The 17,777-nt window shown below is 52.3% G+C and overlaps 1 protein-coding gene and 1 pseudogene across 1 annotated transcript in view; one reads left to right on the top strand and one right to left on the bottom strand.

Moving 5' to 3' along the window:
* The window catches only part of LOC147725236 (pepsin A-like), a 186,999-nt gene that overhangs the window by 84,956 nt on the left and 84,266 nt on the right, over positions 1-17,777 (bottom strand). The window contains exon 5 of the mRNA XM_086966552.1: positions 17,026-17,222. Within this exon, the coding sequence (XP_086822678.1) occupies positions 17,026-17,222 (197 nt within the window). The remainder of the gene's footprint in view (positions 1-17,025; positions 17,223-17,777) is intronic.
* Positions 7,548-8,456, top strand: LOC147725237 (uncharacterized; annotated as a pseudogene).

Here is a 17,777-nt window from a genome sequence, read left to right as displayed (position 1 = left end):
GAAGAGAACATGCCGGTAAGACACACGCGCAGCGGTAGGGCAGTTACGATGCCCTCTCGTTATAGAGACTTTGAAATGAGTGGACCCTAGTCAGGAGGCACCGCCTTGGTCCTGGCGGCCGCTAGAGACACAGACATTGGGACTAAGGGACACTCACAGAGTTGGGGGTAATGTTCATTGTTCACTGTAAAAAGGGGGAGATATGTGGTGTGCGCTCTAGTCTATGAGCGCGTACGCGATGACGCGTCACGCCATAGACTAGAGCGGAGAGCGCGCGCATGCGCAGCAGAAAGAGATTGAAGGCGCGAACGGCGGAAATGACAGTTGGTGACCGGAGCGAGCAGCGAGTAGACGCTCGGCGCCCTATAGCTTGTGATGACTTTGCCTGCATATAATAAAGTAATCATTCACCTACAAAGGCTCAGCAAGTGTGTTTGGGGGCAAGAAAGGAACATTACAAGATATTGCCGGAAAAAATAAAGCCTGTCTTCCACCTCGTGGGTTTTGAGGTAGCTTATAAATGTACACAATACGGGAAACTAACAAGTTCCTTAAACACCTGAAGCCTCATGGTGGAATTAATGTAATCGTGGCGAGCATTTTTTTTAAGGCTATACCCACAGAAGTGCCCAATTAGAAGGAGCTTAGTTTTGCGGTGCGCTAATCCTGATTGGTGGTGCTTAACATCAGCCATTTACTCATCGCTTTTCCTAAGTTTTCGACGTGGTTCTGCTCACCATTTTGAGTTTGCAAGTCATGATTTCTTCTGTTTATGGGTTCGGCCGGGTATGACAGTATTTAGGCTGACGGGCTGGATAGTAGTGTCTTCTGCAACAGAAAAGTCCTTCAACCATGATCCGGCTGGGCACGTCATCATTCCCTGCACTTTTTATTAGCTTTAGAAGGAAAACAATCTATCTACTCGTAAAGTAATGGTCTTTTTAAAGGGCTGTGAAGTGCTCAGTTGCGGCCGCAGTAAGACAGACTGCAGACCACAAGAGCTCCTCTCCCTCCCACTTGAGCCAGGCAGGGGGCCTGGTGTTGATCTGGCCCTTGGGCCATTCACACCTCGGCTCCCCATGTGCAGACTCAGTGTTTTCCCCTGACACCTCTGCGCCAGGCCACCACAGGCAGGCCAATGGAATGCTTTGGCTCCACCAAGTGGCCAAAAGGCGCAACAATGATGAAAATCAGTGACACTCGGTTTAAATCAAGTCAGCTGATTTTCATTCGGTAGGGTTTTCTCGGTTACAGTCATTTTAAACCGAATTCCGGACAGCCTAACTATTGCTTTTCACGTGGGCGGCAATATATTTTGAGCCCCCACCACGGTAAGACGTACTTTCCTTTATTCCATGTTTTGTTCGCCCGCAGGTACTTCCTTTTACCCGTCAGCTTCACCTTACTTACACCCTCCTTTTTTGCTTTTGTTAATTTTTTCAGCCATTGACCACTTTCAAGCACTATCAGGTACTTTTGCGGTTCCTGGACGTCCGGTGTTGGATTTTGTGTCTTAGCTGTTCCTCAGTTGGTCTCTCCCTCGCCTACTCTGAGGCCGCTTGTTCTTTCACTGTCTTCATGTGCCTGCCGCTTAGGCCTCATCTCGATCTCTTAACTCAAAGTTTCTCACACGCATTTCATTTATAATGACGAATCCTACTGTTGCATCCTAAAGTGTGTTATGATTCCGATGAGTTCGACCGTTTGAACCGTGAGACTGTCGCACGCAATGTTCCGATTACACGTTCTGAGTGTGTGAAACTACCCCCATGTCCGGAAGCATCGCTTTTCCTTTTCAGTCTGTTGTATTTGTTTATCCTGGTATTGCAGCTGCCCGAGGCCACCCGGTGGCCATCAAGAGGGCGGCACCTTAGTCGCCGGGGGGCTCCCCCCCCCGCCCCCTTGCATGCAGGTACTCCCTCCTCCCTCGGGCAGGAGGGGTCCAGCAGGGAACGGGGCGGGCCCAGTGACGTGCTTCGGGGGGCGGCAGGCCGGGCGAGGGGTACTTAAGTCCCCCTCGCCAGATTCAGGCCTCTTTGCCGCCCCTCGCCGCCACGTGCAGACCACCAACTTGGACGCACTTCGCCCCGGCCCTGCACTCGGTCCCCGCTCGCGGCCCGCGCCGTCCGCCTTCCCCGTGCTGCAAATTCAAACAGCAGGTACGTGTGCCTCTCGCTGGCCTCCCCCCGGCCCTGTCCCTGGTATTTGATCCAGGTTGTACGGGGCCCTGTGGTTGAACCCACAGGGGGGGTTGGGAAGGCCGTAGGCTACAGAAAGGGTAGCTGGGTTGCCTGTTAGCGGCAATGAGTTGCGGAGGGGAGCGGATGAGGGGCGTGTGCGGTCTGTATCGGGACCTCGGGTCAGGGGTGGCGCGGCTTGCGAAGTCGCGGTGGTTGCCACGTGGACAGGCCCATTGGGCCTTAACAATCCTACATGACGGCATAGGCAGCCCCGCCGGCCTTTGCGCCGAGGCCGCGCTTATCGGGCAGGGATTTGGTACGGGGAATTGCGGGACGTTGAGATATCCTCGTTTAAATCCTGTCATTCATGCTTTCAGTCTTCTCCGGTCGAGAAAACAAATGCCTGTCATTAGGGAAATCGGAGGGGAGCGGACTATGGGCGGGTGCGGTCTGTATCGGGACCTCCAGTCAGGGGTGGCGCGGCTTGCGAAGTCGCAGTGGTTGCCACATGACCAGGCATAGTAGGCCTTAAAAATCCAAGATGGCGGCATAGGCCGCCCGGCCGGCCTTTGGGCCGAGGCCGCGCCTCAGGTCAGGGATATCATTTGCACTGCAACCGGGTCCGGCAGCGAGCAGAAATATTATAGCGGGACGTGAGGTTGATACTAACAGGATACTTCCTGCCCCGGCACTGCGACGATGCCTTTTGTCCGCTGTAACCCTCCCCTGCCCCTCATTTCATTATCGTTTCACTGATTTACTCGCTTTTACAGCGAAGCAAGCCTGTTAGTCGGACGCTTTTATAAACAAACTAGGCAGCTTAGGACCGCGGAAAGCCTTCCCCGCACCTCATTACACTATCGCAGTGAATGATTGCTTCCAAGTATTGAATACCGGGCTTGGCCCCGGTGTCGTGCGCATGGGCTGTATCCATGGTTTTGATGTGTAATACGGACACATGGGGCAGTGGACGCGGAGCGTTGGGGCTCGGTCGGTGTGTGGGGAGTTTATCAGTTAGCTAGCCACGTGGCCCGAGCCCGGCGGGCATGGTAGGCTAAATAAATGAGGAAGATGCCAGGAGGAAGCCTTAGCTCTCCGAAACACTCTCTGTAGCGCCGCGCATTTGGTGTAGGAAGACAGCCACAGACAGGGACGCCTACATCCGCAGCACCCCGCAACGGAAAGCGAATATATTGCGCGACGCCCACGCCGCAACGCACTAACCGATAACGTGGTCACCGCACCTACCCCCCCCACCTGTGTTTCAGGGGCCCCTCACCACCGGTTTGTGAGTGCTGCGGGGGCGGTTGGTCGAGGGTGTCCCAAGGGGACGTGGTTGATGTATTGAATAATGGTGTCTCCTGCCCATAGAGTGAGGGGCGTCAGCTCCATCCGGCAGGATATGGGAAAGGTACTGGGAGGCAAACAATTGTGTTCCCCTGCCCATAGAGTGAGGGGCACCAGCTCCATCCGGCAGGGGCTTGTTAAGGTGCATGTGAAGTGGACATTGATGTGCCCTGCCCATAGAGTGAGGGGCACCAGCTCCATCCGGCAGGGGCTGGTTAACGTGCATGTGAAGTGGACATTGATGTTCCCTGCCCATAGAGTGAGGGGCATCCGCCCCATCCGGCAGGTGAAGTTGAAAGTGCACTGGATGTCGTTCATAGTTTCCTCTGTTTGCAGGTGCCAGGGGGGAGACGTTAGCGAGGCCACACACAGGGATTTTCAGGTAATTTGGCCGAATCAGCCTTTTGTGGGGGGTCGGGGTGGTGTTCGACAGCGGGCTCTCGCCACCCACAAAGCTGGCGCGGAAGGTGGCTGTCCAGGCGCGGTGGCCAGCGGTATACAGAGGCACCGGGTGGTTTAGTTACTTATGCTCCCGTTTCCATTCCAGGCGGCGTCTTGCAGCGGACACACGCGCAGTCGCACCCGTGCAGCATCCTAGTCTTCATTTGGAAGGTACGTACATTGGGCACAGGGTGGCTCAGGAGAACAGGATGACGGGGTGGCGGCTTGACCATGACGTCAGCATGGGTAGTATAGCTCACCGGGCATTTTCTTTTTCAGGGTCAACGGGAGCCAGCGGAATGGACAGCCAGGGATCCCCTCCGCTTTTTTCCCAGACGAGCCAAGTTGGGGAAACCCCTTCAGGAGCCGCACACGATGCGCAATTGAAGGCACTCTTGGACATAATAAAGGTCAAGGGGGTGGCGTGGGCTAGTGAAGCACTGGGGGTCAACAGCCAAGATGACTCCGGGGTGGTTGTGGCAACCCCGGCGGTACTACAGGAAATCACTGAGGATAATGACACTGGGCCCAAGAGGTCCAAGAGACATAAGAAGCCCACTTGCAAGGAATTTCCAGCAGAACCGATCCCAGCCAAAAGCCGCGCACCTGAGGTGGCTCGGAATGTGATCGTACACGTGCCGGCAGCCTCATCCCCCTTGCAGGTGGTCCAAGCGACGCCACCCCCGGAAGTGGTGGCCCCTTCTTTGAATTTTGCCACACGGGATGAGTTGGGTAAGCTCACCAGCTCTCTGCAGGAATTCATGAACGAAATGAGAGCAGGCAGGGAGGCGGCGGCGCAGCCGGCAGTTGAAGGTGCTGCTGCCTCCCCTGCCCCAACTGTGACATCGGAGATGTCTTTTGCGCACGCGTGGGGTGGGCAACTTTCACAGGGAAGCGTCAACAGCAGTGGCTCAGCGACCGCCAGCGCGCCGGTTCTGTCCCTCACCCACGCGGCGACCGAGGGGCCTTTGATACTTTCTCCAGTCCCTTCGGCCACTGCATCGTCCACCTCCTCAACCGTGCCCCCCCTTGCGTCACCCACTACTTCGATCTCATCGGCCACTGCATCGCCCACCTCCTCAACCGTGCCCCCCCTTGCGTCACCCACTACTTCGCTCTCATCGCCAAGCGTCCCCGCGCCCTCTAGGATGACCATGGCTCCTCTGCTCTCAGGCAAATGCTCCCTAGCCTGGCTGGTGCCACAGGCGGGTAGGGAGGCCATCTGGTGCAGGGAGTTCATAGACATCTTCTCCCTTCTGATGATAGGGGTGGAGGGGGTGGACATCAGGAAGGTGGGGGCAAAGGAGGAGGAGAAAAAGGCACGGTACCAGGCATGGCCCGAGAATTCACTCAAAAACTGGAGGCAGGCTTTTGGAATATTAGCGGCAGTAATAACAGAGCGCTTCCCAGACCAGGCGCAGGGGCTCTTTCATTATGAGAGCATTATTACTGAGGAAGCGGAAAATGGGGGTACAGGCTGGTACAGATATGATTATGAATTTAGGAAGAAGATGTCCATGTGTCCAGAATTGGAATGGGATCAGATAGAGGTCAGATTGTGGATGCAGCACATGGGCAAGGGGAAGGCCGAGAGTCTGGCCAAAACTAGCACCAGCGACAAGAAAACGGAGGTAGCGAGGGGGCAGCAAGGGGGGAAAAAGGGTCAATTCAGACAGTCTTTTCGAGGGGGGCGAGGCAGCGGGGCCCACAATAGGGGGGGGAGACAAGCATTTGTGGGAACATGCAGACTCTTCAATGCAGGGAACTGCACATGGGGGAAAGCGTGCAGATTCTCGCACACATGCAGCAAATGCAGTGGCTCTCACGCAGCAACCTCCTGCGAGAAACAGGGTTCAGCGGGGGGCAACCAGAAACAGGAAAAGTAACAGCCCCTCCGAGGCCCCGGCGCAGCCCCCTCTCCCCCCATTACCCTGCATACGAACCCCCCCTCGTCAGCCTCTGATCCACCCTGGACCATGGCCCACCACACAGGTGGGCCAGCTCCAACACAAGGGCCCCTCTCCAATTGTCATCCCCAACCTGCTAGCACTACTGAGATCCTACCCCATTGCTAATGACAGGGCAACGCTAGCCGAAGGTTTTCTCGAAGGTTTTAGGATCCCTTACCTAGGTCCAAGGGTCAGCAGGGAGGCGGACAACTTAAAATCAGCCAGGGACCTCCCCGCGGTGGTAACTGAAAAGATCCGGAAGGAACTGCTCCTGGGGAGGGTGGCGGGCCCGTTTCCTTCCCCCCCTCTCCCCGATTTCGTGGTATCTCCGTTGGGGGTCGTCCCGAAGAAAGAGCAGGGGGCGTTCAGTTTGATTCACCACCTGTCCTTCCCAGAAGGGGACTCAGTTAACTCCTGGCTGGCAGAGGAGGCATGCTCCGTCCATTACAGCTCGCTGGACACCGCCATCGATCAGGTCAGGAGATCGGGGAGGGGGGCCTGGTTGGCAAAAGCTGACATCGAGGCAGCTTTCAGGCTCCTGCCAGTACACCCGGAGAGCCACCACCTACTGGGGTTCAAATGGGGAGGTCAGTACTTCTTCGACAAATGCATGCCAATGGGTTGCTCTGTCTCGTGCGCTTTCTTTGAGGCGTTCAGCACCTTCCTGCAGTGGTCTCTCTCAGTTAAGTATGGCGTCGAGGGGGTGACGCATTACCTCGACGACTTCTTGTTCATTGGGAGGGACGGGACTGGGGAATGCAGTGAAGGGTTGTCGTGTTTCTTGGATCTGGCGGACCACCTAGGGGTGCCTCTGGCGCCGGGCAAGACCGAGGGCCCAGCACAGGTTCTCACCTTCCTGGGCATCGAGCTGGACACGCTAAACGGGGTGTCTAGACTCCCTGCTCACAAGGTGCAGGAACTGCAACGGGACATTCGGGATCTGCTCGGGAGGATAAGGCACCGTTGGGGGTCATACAGAGCCTGCTCGGCAAACTCAACTTCGCAGCCAGGGTCACCCCGGCCGGGCGGGTCTTTGCAAGACGTCTAGCCAGGGCAACGGCGAACATAGTACAACGCCATCACTTTGTGAAGCTTTCAGCGGGAATGAAGCAGGATTTGGAAGTATGGGTGGAGTTCTTGGATAACTTCAATGGCACTGTCATTTGGAGGGCGCCCTGGGCGGACAGTCCAGAACTCAGCATGTTCACCGACGCCTCGGGGAGGGAGGGCTTTGGAGCTATTCTGGGCGAGCAGTGGTGTGCGCAGGAGTGGCCTAATGCATGGCGCAAGCGAGGCATCACGGCTAACGTAACTGTTTTAGAGCTTTTCCCATCGTCGTTGCCCTCCATCTATGGCCCGGCCCCCTGTCAGATCGGAAGGTCCTTTTCTGGTCGGATAACTTAGCGGTGGTCCAGGCGATTAACGGGCAGACGGCCAGTTGTCCACTGGTCCTCTGCCTATTGAGGGACTTAGTGAGAAGTAGCCTGCGCTGCAACCTGGAATTTAGGGCGCGGCACATCCCTGGGGTCATTAACATTGCAGCAGATGCACTTTCTCGTTTTCAGTGGGAGCGTTTCCGGGCGGCCTGCCCACAGGCGAGAGAGGAGATGACCCCTTTCCCGCCGGAGCTATGGCGTATTTTGGAGTGGAGCAGGAACTGAGAGCCATGGGGGAGAGGGCCCTGGCACCAAGCACCAGGAAACGCTATGGAAATCACCTGGCCGCGTTCCACAGGATAGTGGATGAATTGGGCTTGGGGGAGCTCCCCCTGGATGACAGAGTTAGAGCCTTCATTGTCTGGGCTAGAAAGAGGGGAAAGTCCCACTCCTGAGTCTGCGGACATCTGGCGGCCATCGGCCATGACGCTAAATTACGAGGGTTCGCGGATCCCACCCAGGCTTTTGCCATCAGGGCAGCACTGAAGGGCTGGTCTCGGGATGAGCCCAGGGCTCCGGACAACAGAGCGCCCATCGACTTCAGCACTCTGCAGGACATGCTGCGGGTGTTACATTCAGTAGCCCGCTCACCCTTTGAGGCCACCTTGTTCACGGCAGCGTTCTGCCTCGCCTTTTTCGGGGCCTTTAGGAGCAGCGAGCTGGTGGCACGCTCTAAGACCGATGCTTCCGGCGATGCCCTGTGCCTGGGGGATGTCGCCTTGGACTCGGACATGACGGTCACGCTCAGGAAGTCCAAGACAGACCAAACCGGGAAGGGGGTTCGCATTGTACTGACTCCCATTAAAGAGCAAACCGGGTGCCCCGTGGCGGCAGTCCGGAGCTACCTCGCCCTGCGGCCACCTGGGGCGGGCTACCTACTTGTGCATGAGGACCTTTCACCCCTCACCAGGTACCAGATGGATAGAATAATGCTGGCCTGCCTAGACCGAGCGGGCTTGACTGGCGAGGGGAAGCGTTTCTCCAGCCACTCCTTTCGTATTGGGGCGGCCACCTCTGCTTCTCGGGCAGGTATGCCGCCAGAAGGCATTAGAAGGGTGGGGCGCTGGGAATCACTTTGTTACAAGCGCTATGTCCGCCCGTAACACAAGGGCCGTACAGTTATTGGGTCATTACCATGTGTTGATGTGTACCGTTTCACGTGCTGTGTAGCACAAAGATGTTATAGTTATTGGAACAATATGCATGATTTGTTGGTGTCTCTTTCTCTTTGCTGGGTGGCACAAGGGCCTTACATTTTATTGGAACAATAAGCATGTTGCTTTGATGTACCGTGTCTTTTGCTGTGTTAAGCGTGCAATAAAAGAGCAAACTGATTGGTGTCTTTTGTGTTGACAGGTTCGAGAATTTGGGTTCTGGGCCATTCAACTGTCTCCAAGTTAGGTCGTTGGGCTGCCACCAGGAACTGGATGCGGGGTTTCTCCAACACAGAGTGTGTATGGTTAGGTTTCCCGGGCATGCGCTGGAGTGGCCTCTTGTCCAGACTCAGGCACTCACTGGCTACAGGGGGCACTCCGCCGCATCACTTAGTCATTCACCTGGGGGGCAACGACATTACCAACATGGGAAGGTCCGCATTGTTGCGTAAAATGAAGGCAGACCTGGTGGAAGTTTGCAGAATGATGGGGAGCTGTGAGGTCTGGTGGTCCGAATTGCTCCCACGTGTAGTCTGGCGGGGCGCAAGGTCAGGCGAAGCCATAGAAAGGTCTAGGAGGAGGGTGAACCGTGATATGCGCAAGTTCACTTCGCAGAGAGGCATTGGTTTCATTCGACATGAGATGATTCAGGATAAGATAAGAGGTTACTTTGAGTTAGATGGTGTGCATCTCAATCCAGTGGGCTTGGACCTGTTCCTCCTAGATTTGTACGAGGCTTTGCAGGAGAGAGGCTGCAGGTAGGAAGAAGCATAGTGGATGGGGGGCCCGGGCGGCGGCGGTGGCCGCCGGTCGGGCTGTGGCGGAGTTAGAGGGTGATCCGGAAGCAGAGAGGTGCAGCGGTGTACCTCAGCAGGCACATAGGGGTGCCAGAGCCTAACACCTGGACTTCATGGGAGGTCCGGGTACACGTGTCGGCACCTCAGTAGTCCTTCGGGCAGTTGTGGGCCTGTACAACCGGGGGCTGCCTAGTTGCGCTCCGCCCCTCGGGGCGTGAGTCTACTTAATTAAGATATGGGGCAGCACACAGGTGGCCACACACTGTGCTGCCCGGCTCAACAGGCGGGCAGGTGGCGAGAATGCGGCCTGCCCTTGGATTACCCATAAGATAACCCATCTATTACATATGTTGTATGTAATAAATCCTGCAGCATTTTCTTTCCAATCAAACACTGTGTCCTGTGTATTATTCATGTTTGTAGGGTATCCATGTGTGGGGGCGGGGGGTCCTGTTGCCATGAGGGGACTATGCAGCTGCCCGAGGCCACCCGGTGGCCATCAAGAGGGCGGCACCTTAGTCCCCGGGGGGCTCCCCCCCCCGCCCCCTTGCATGCAGGTACTCCCTCCTCCCTCGGGCAGGAGGGGTCCAGCAGGGAACGGGCGGGCCCAGTGACGTGCTTCGTGGGGCGGCAGGCCGGGCGAGGGGTACTTAAGTCCCCCTCGCCAGATTCAGGCCTCTTTGCCGCCCCTCGCCGCCACGTGCAGACCACCAACTTGGACGCACTTCCCCTCCCGACCTCTTACCCGTGCGCTAACTGTGGGTGGGGGGGTGTGAACTTTATAATATTGTCATTTTTCGTTGCAGAGGAGTTACAGGGTGATCCGGAAGCTGAGAGGTGCAGCGGTGTACCTCAGCAGGCACATAGGGGTGCCAGAGCCTAACACCTGGACTTCATGGGAGGTCCGGGTACACGTGTCGGCACCTCAGTAGTCCTTCGGGCGGTTGTGGGCCTGTACAACCGGGGGTTGCCTAGTTGCGCTCCGCCCCTCGGGGCGTGAGTCTACTTAATTAAGATATGGGGCAGCACACAGGTGGCCACACACTGTGCTGCCCGGCTCAACAGGCGGGCAGGTGGCGAGAATGCGGCCTGCCCTTGGATTACCCATAAGATAACCCATCTATTACATATGTTGTATGTAATAAATCCTGCAGCATTTTCTTTCCAATCAAACACTGTGTCCTGTGTATTATTCATGTTTGTAGGGTATCCATGTGTGGGGGCGGGGGGTCCTGTTGCCATGAGGGGACTAATACTTCCGGCGGAATGTTTCTCCTTCATTCCCCCGTTGCCTTCCATGTTAACATTGAGATCTGTTTTTCGACATCCTCAACGCAGATATTATCGTTTTAAAAGTATTCTTGATACACATTTGACATGTTAGGATATTTCCTTTTTCCGTTTTTCTTATGACTTACAGTCGGTGTTTCTCCATTTTGAATTAACAGTACAGTTTACTTTAAATAAGGTCTTACGTCCAGTACCTTTTGATCACAAATGCACCCCACTTTTTGTCACGCATGCCGTCATGTTCATGCATTTGTCTTCTTTTAGGAAGATCCGCGACACTCTACTGTTAGTACCAGCCTTCCCATTCAAACGCCATACAAGCTCGTGTTTTTAACACACAACTTCATGCACCACACTTCATGTTTTTTGGTTTATATGGTTTTGATTGCATTACACTCTAAGGGGCAAATTTATGTTAACTGGCACATCCCGAGGGATGCGCAAGTTAACGTGCGCCACAGTGCGCCACAGCTCCGCCACCCATGGTGCGCCGCATTTACAATGCGGCGCACCATGGTGCAAAAACGGCACAGATGCGTGACGCATCTGTGCCGCGACGCAGCTCCAGCAAGGCTCGGGGGTGCCCCATCTTCACAATGCTGCGTCAAGACCTACGCCTGCTTCAAGCAGGCGCAGGGTTTTGACGCAGCCTTGGCCTGAAAGTGACTGAGTGAAATCTCATAGATTTCACTCAGCCACTTTCAGGAGGCGTTCCTGCGCAGGAACGCCCCCCCCTGCGCAGGAACGCCTCCTTATGGCCAGGGCCGGACTGGGAACCGAAACTGGCCCTGGCAAAGTGCTCGGCCGGCCTCCCCCTCCCCCCCAGGGGGAGGGGGGTGGGGGGGGTTGGGGTGCGACCGTGCTCTTTGCCAGGGCTGGTTTTCTGCCGATTTTGTTACTGGGCCGTTTTTGCAGCTATGCTGCAAAAAACGGCCCTGTAGCAAAAACGGCCCCCTGGGGCCCAAAACCGGCCCCCACCCATGCAGCCGACCGGGGGATTGCCCGGTGCCCGCAACGGCCAGTCCGGGCCTGCTTATGGCGCAGGGCTTTACAACGTGACGCATCTCCTAGATCATAAATCTGCCCCTATGTCTTTACGAACCATAAGGTCTCCACATTCACCTAGAAACTCTCCCACTTTTTTACTAAGTCACCCACCGAATGTTGATGAAACGTTTTAATTTGCCCATTTCCAAATTTTTATTGTCATTTATATTTTTTTATCTTTATTTTATGTCCTTCTCAGCCCTGATGAGTCACATCTCCTTCGCGAAACATGTGTCGGCTGGTTATTATTATTTGTACGGACCAAAATTGACTTATAAATCTTCTTCTTTGTGTTTGACCTTTATTTCAACCTCAAGAGATTTTGCTCCCATTTGTCGAGTCCTGACTGCAGGACCACCTATTTCATAAGCGTGTGCACAGGATTTGTTTCTCTTATGTTTCCTGGAACACACTACTGCTAGGGAGGTGTGGTCTTCTTGGGTGCTGTGGTTTTGGTTTTTGTTTGACAGGAAGCCCTCCTGTTATCTCCAGTAAGTCTGGCTCAGCGGGATTCCTGAGAGGTGGTCGGTGTAGGAGAGTAGGTTCTGCTATCCTATGGTCACCCCAAATGTTTGCTTTTTGCTTCACTGGTTTCTGACTTAATGTGGCTGTGGGCCTGCTAATCAGACCCACAGCCTGCTGTTCTCTCTCTAAATTACTGCCAATGCACCCTAGGTGCATTACCAATTGGAACTAGTTCACCTTATAGGCCCCTGTAACAGTGTACCCTAGCTACCCAGGGCATAGGTGTATCCAAAGCCTACCAGGGGCTGCAGCGTGTATTGTGCCACCCCTGGCCTGGCCTAGCTATTTGACACAACTGGCTGTTCACTCATCTGGGGTAAGTTGGTGTAATCACCTCCTACTTAGAAATAGTATATCTATATCTAACATAAATGGACACATGGTAACCTATAAGTCACTCCTATGGCAGGCCTCGACAATCCTGGAGGCAGAGTGCTTGGTTTCATGTGAGATGGTGCTCTGGCCAGAGCTGAGCCTGTCGGCAGCTTTCGGAACAACATCCTTTAGCTGTTTCATGATATTGCCATACCATATACTCTTAAGTGCATTTTGAACCTCACGGTTAAATGCTATCTTTGGTTTGGCTTTATCAAAACATGTCGAGTAAGGTGTCCTACGAATTGGAATACTACCCCCCCCCCACCAATTCTGGTGACGGGGGTAGCATTCCACCCTTCTAGAAGGAGACGACATATACCTAATCTGAAACCCGGGTAAAGTTAAGCATGAGCCTCAGCATCACAAAATGGATGCCACCACCACAGACACAAGTCTGACCTCCTGCTGCTGGGAGTCCTTCCAGCGAGGGAGGCTTGGACAAAGGGTTTCCTGTCAGTGGAGGTGCTTGCACCACCCCAGACAGGATTTTGTGTAGTGGGTTAGGGAGGGCTGAATAGAATGAGACATGCCTTGGGCACACAAGGTGTCCCCATGCATATGCCAGTTCAAACCGGAGCTGGGACTTCCCAGCCCCAGTCCTGGCGCAAAACTGGACAAAGGAAAGGGGGTGTAACCAGCCCCCTTCCTGGTCCCACCCAGAGGAGGGACCTAGTAGGTGATCCGGCCCCTAGATTTGGTTTAAGAGTAGGAGCTGTGTCCTAAGACTTCAGATCATCCTGAACTGGACTAGCAACTAAGAAGAAAACTGGACTTCAACATTCTGCTGCACAGAAGACTGAAGAAAATCTCCCTTGTGGCCAAGGAGTGACCACCCTGTTAGCACAGGCACCACCCAGCAACTTGACGTCTGCTTTGCTGCTGCCTCCCGCAGAGCCCGAGCCCAGAGCCCAACAAGACCTAGATTCCCAGACATCGCAGAGCCCGATCCACAGTCCCTGAAAAGTAGAGACACGTTGAGGCACCGAGAGACGTGGGACCGGCCATCTTGGAAGATCCACGAGAAGCCGACTGCGCAGCACGCGGGGTATCATCAATGCTGTGCTTTGGGGTTTGAGAATCCCCACCCCCGAGCAGCATCTGCACCGACGGTGAGTCCTCTTGCATCCATGAGATCTGCGTGGGGCCCTTTTGCATTTTGCCACTCGACTTGTCATCCCGGTCACTGGTCTGTTGGCTAGTGGCCATCTTGGCAACAAAATTTGAAATCTACACCACTGGTCTGGTTGCTCCAGACTTGTCCTTGCTCCTGTAAAAAGGAGCAGCCCCTCTGACCTTGCTGGTCAGAGTAAGAAGCTTGCATCGTTTCCTGCGTGGCTTGCATTAGCCAAGGCCTGTTTACTCCAATCAAGAAGCCAACGCCGCCATCAGCCAGAGCCTTCGTGGGCCAGCTCGTGATCTACTCCTGGATGCCGCTGACTTCTTCGTGTCCACGTGGCTGCAGAGACAATCTTCCCTTCTTCACCTGTTGGCATCCAACATCGCCTGGTTCCATCCTGGTTCCACGGTAGTCACTGGCTTGTGACTTTGAACATTGTCCCCTCTGCTTTCAGGTCTTCACCTCTTCAGATCCACCCTTGGATCCACCGGAACTCTCCACGACGACCCGCCTGCTGCATCTTCATCTCCAGGCTCCATAGAACAGCAAGAAGAAACCCGACACACTTTGAGACATATGCACCCGCTTCCAGTGCGTGAAGTAACCCTGGCACTCCGGTGCTCCTGTGTAGCAATACACCTCTAGTGTCTATGTTCCAAGTTGCTAGGTTCTAGGTTGTCCAGAAGGTTCCCTTTGCAGTAACTTTGTACTTTTTACGCACCCATTGAAAGTCTAAGGGCGCCCGCCTGTAACTTTCAGCACTGCACACGCATCCCGTGGGCCTCCTGGTCACTAACAGTTGTTAGCTCCTCATAGTCCCAGCGATTCCCAAGGCCCTAGGCCTCATCCCTTTTCTATTTGTGGTACTTATACCACTATTTTAGTATATGGTTTGAGCAGCCACCAGGGCCTATCCATATTGTGCAACTTTTGTATATTTTAACACTGTTTTGTTTTAACGCATTTGCTTCTGTTCTCATAAAGAGTATAGGGGATACTTGTAGTAAATAAATATGTATATATATATTTTCAATATATATCTGTGTGGTGTCCTTTCATTTGGTATTCAAGGAGAGTGCATATGGTAAAACAGCTTGCTTCACATGCCTTTACAGAGTTTAGCCTAAGACTGCTTTGTCCACGTTACCACTAGGATAACTGGTCTATAAGGTTGACTTACAACCAATCATCATAAGGGTTGTTTGGACTGATACAAGGTGGTCACTAGAACTAGTGAACATCATATATCAGGCCAACTTCTCACAGTCGGAGGTCCCGTCCTTTTCTCACTACTCTGCAAACACGTTTACTAGGTAAAAAACCATAGAAATTCACTTAAAATACCAAATGTTACAGAAACAATATAGTTAGGAAATAAAAATTGAAAAACATTAGAAATTCACTAAAAAAAACACAGGTTTCAGGGACGTTGTAGTTAGAATCAGATTTCACTCGTACAAAATCAGTGACATTCAGCAGTTATAGTTACCGGAGCTAACTGAAACTTATGCCCCCGCATTGCACTGCTTATGACCTCACATATTCCATCACTCATAACATGGTCAGTGACATCATTTATGATTGTCAAACATTTATACTGACCTATTTTAAAAGTTACATTAGTATATTAGATGCACTACCACTGAGTTATACTGCTTCTAACATATATTATGTGAGTGGCTGTGTGAATGTATCCTTGCGTGTATGTGTATGTGAGTGGCTGAATGTGTGTATGAGTGGATGTATGAGTAGCTGTGTCGGTGAGTGAGTTGCTGTGTGAGTGGCTGGTTTGCGTATGTGGTTTGCATCTCATAGGGAGCACCATCTTCCCAGTAAAGAATTGGATCTTTGACACTTCTGTGCTATTAGGAATATTGGTATGAGTTATACAATGGCTAGGCACAGTAATCATACACATGGACTTTCATTTTTTGCCATTGACAGGATCACAGTAAATGTGGTAGGAGGCTCCAGAGCACAGGCTTTGAGGAAGCTGGAGTCAGAGTGCATCATTTATCTCAACCGCAAACATCCTGGTGGCCTCAACCAGGATGAGGAACTCCACGTACATTTAGCCTAGATTTCCTTCCTGCCCTGCACTCCGGGTGGTGTCTGCTCTTTTCTCTAGTCTGTTTACTTTTTGATGAGTATCTTACATGTGAAACAGATGAATTTTAGGTCAAGCTCATTTCTAGAGGGATTGCACTGTTAGTGTAGTATCTATTTTTTTTGATTTTTCACTCACATTCCAATTTATTGCATTGTTTTTTTTGTTTTTTCTTTGGAGCCGTGGGACTTTCTGGCACATATTCTCTAGTAACACTGTATTTTGTTCTTGGTTCTCCAATCTTTCAGTATTATCATTATTATTTGCCAAGTCACTTGACTTTTGATGAACAAACTGGGTATTACCAATTTATTTGCCAATGGATCTGTCTCATTATGTTAAAACACATTTTTCCGAAATGGTGAGGATTAACTGCATGGTGATACACAGCTGATATTTGTGAAAATACTGTGCACTAATTTCAAAGGCCTGTACTTCTTTATCATGTTAACATGCAACATTTATTCTTTCTTTTAAATTTTTCTCTATTTTGACAAAAATACCAGATACTGCTAAGTGTAATTAATATGCACGCACACTGTTGCAGCATTGCAATTTTTTATGTTAAGATCATGACTGATTCGCAACTCTCGTCAGAGTTGCATAGGTACTAAGAATATGGTGTTTTTTAACATTACAGACAAAATTAGTGTATGCATTAATTTAATTCGAAGATACATTTGTTCATATTTGATTTGCATTACCATATTTTGCTTAAGTAACATTTACAAAGTCTTTCTTTACTTTCAGAAAATGTAACTGGCTTAGATTCCATGAGTCTGTTTACTCATGTTGGTGAAGGCTGTTTAAAGGAAGTAGGGCACTTTCACTATTGTAATGCTGGCTTTGACAAAGACCAGGCAGGTTGAAACAAGTCGACCAGAATAATTTGATGTTGAAACATCCTTCTGGAGTGTGGGCTCTTACTTGTGCTGTTGAGAGAGTGCAATTGTAATACTTATTGGTTTATGTATCTCTGATCCACAAACCCTATGCCTATAGGCTTTTCTAGAAAAAGGACATCTGAGGTGAGCGGATTTCATGTTGTATTCAGCTATCTCTCCATAGTCTGACTTGTGACATTACGGATGCATGTCCTGAATGGGAAGTGTGTTAGTTGCCTGTAATAAAGAACAACAGCGAAGGGCTCTTTCAACAACAGGTCTTGCTGTTTACTTTAGAGGAAATGATATTCCGTGCGACATCATCAATAGACAATTATGTAAACAACCTCAGTAAAGATGACATCTGACTCACGGGCTCAAGTAGACAGAGAAGAGGTCCTGAGACAGCAAGCCCTGGCTCCACATGTTGTCAAAAACAGGACTGGTTTTGGCCACTGAGAGGCTGGGATAAGCCAAGCCCAGGATTCCATCGAATTGAGAGAAGGCGAACAAGGCTGCCTCAGTGTTGCTCATGGCGAAGGACTGGTGAGTATCCAGCAAGCTCCCAACCTAGTAAGAAGAAAAGGAGTTGGACACATGAGGCCAGCATTTAAATGAACAACAGGGAGTCAGGAGATGGCAGCTGACCCAAGAAATGCCAAGAGATAGGAGATGGCAGCTGACCCAAGAAATGCCTAGGAGCCAAGAGATGGCAGCTGATCCAAGAAACACCCGAAAGACAAGAGATGACAGCTGACCCCAAAAATACCTGGGAGACAGGAGATGGCAGCTGACCCAAGAAAAACCTGAAAGAAGGGAGATGGGAGCTGACTCAAGAAACACCCAGGCGGCAGGAGATGGCAGTTGACCCACAAAATAACCAGGAGGTAGGAGATAGCACCTGACACAAGAAATACCCAGGCAGCAGGAGATGGCAGCTTACCCACCTAATACTCAGGAGCCAGGAGATGGCAGCGGACCCAAGACATTCCCAGGAGCCAAGAGGTGGCAGCTAACTTAGGGAAATACCCAGGAGACAGGAGATGGCAGCTGACCCAAGAAATACCCAGTAGCCAAGAGATGGCTGGTCACCCAAGAAATTCCCAGGAGCCAGGAGATGGCAGC

The sequence above is a fragment of the Lissotriton vulgaris genome, chromosome 4_1, assembly GCF_964263255.1.
Source record: "Lissotriton vulgaris chromosome 4_1, aLisVul1.2, whole genome shotgun sequence".
Classification (NCBI taxonomy): domain Eukaryota; kingdom Metazoa; phylum Chordata; class Amphibia; order Caudata; family Salamandridae; genus Lissotriton; species Lissotriton vulgaris.
This window is presented reverse-complemented; position numbering and strand designations above follow the sequence as displayed.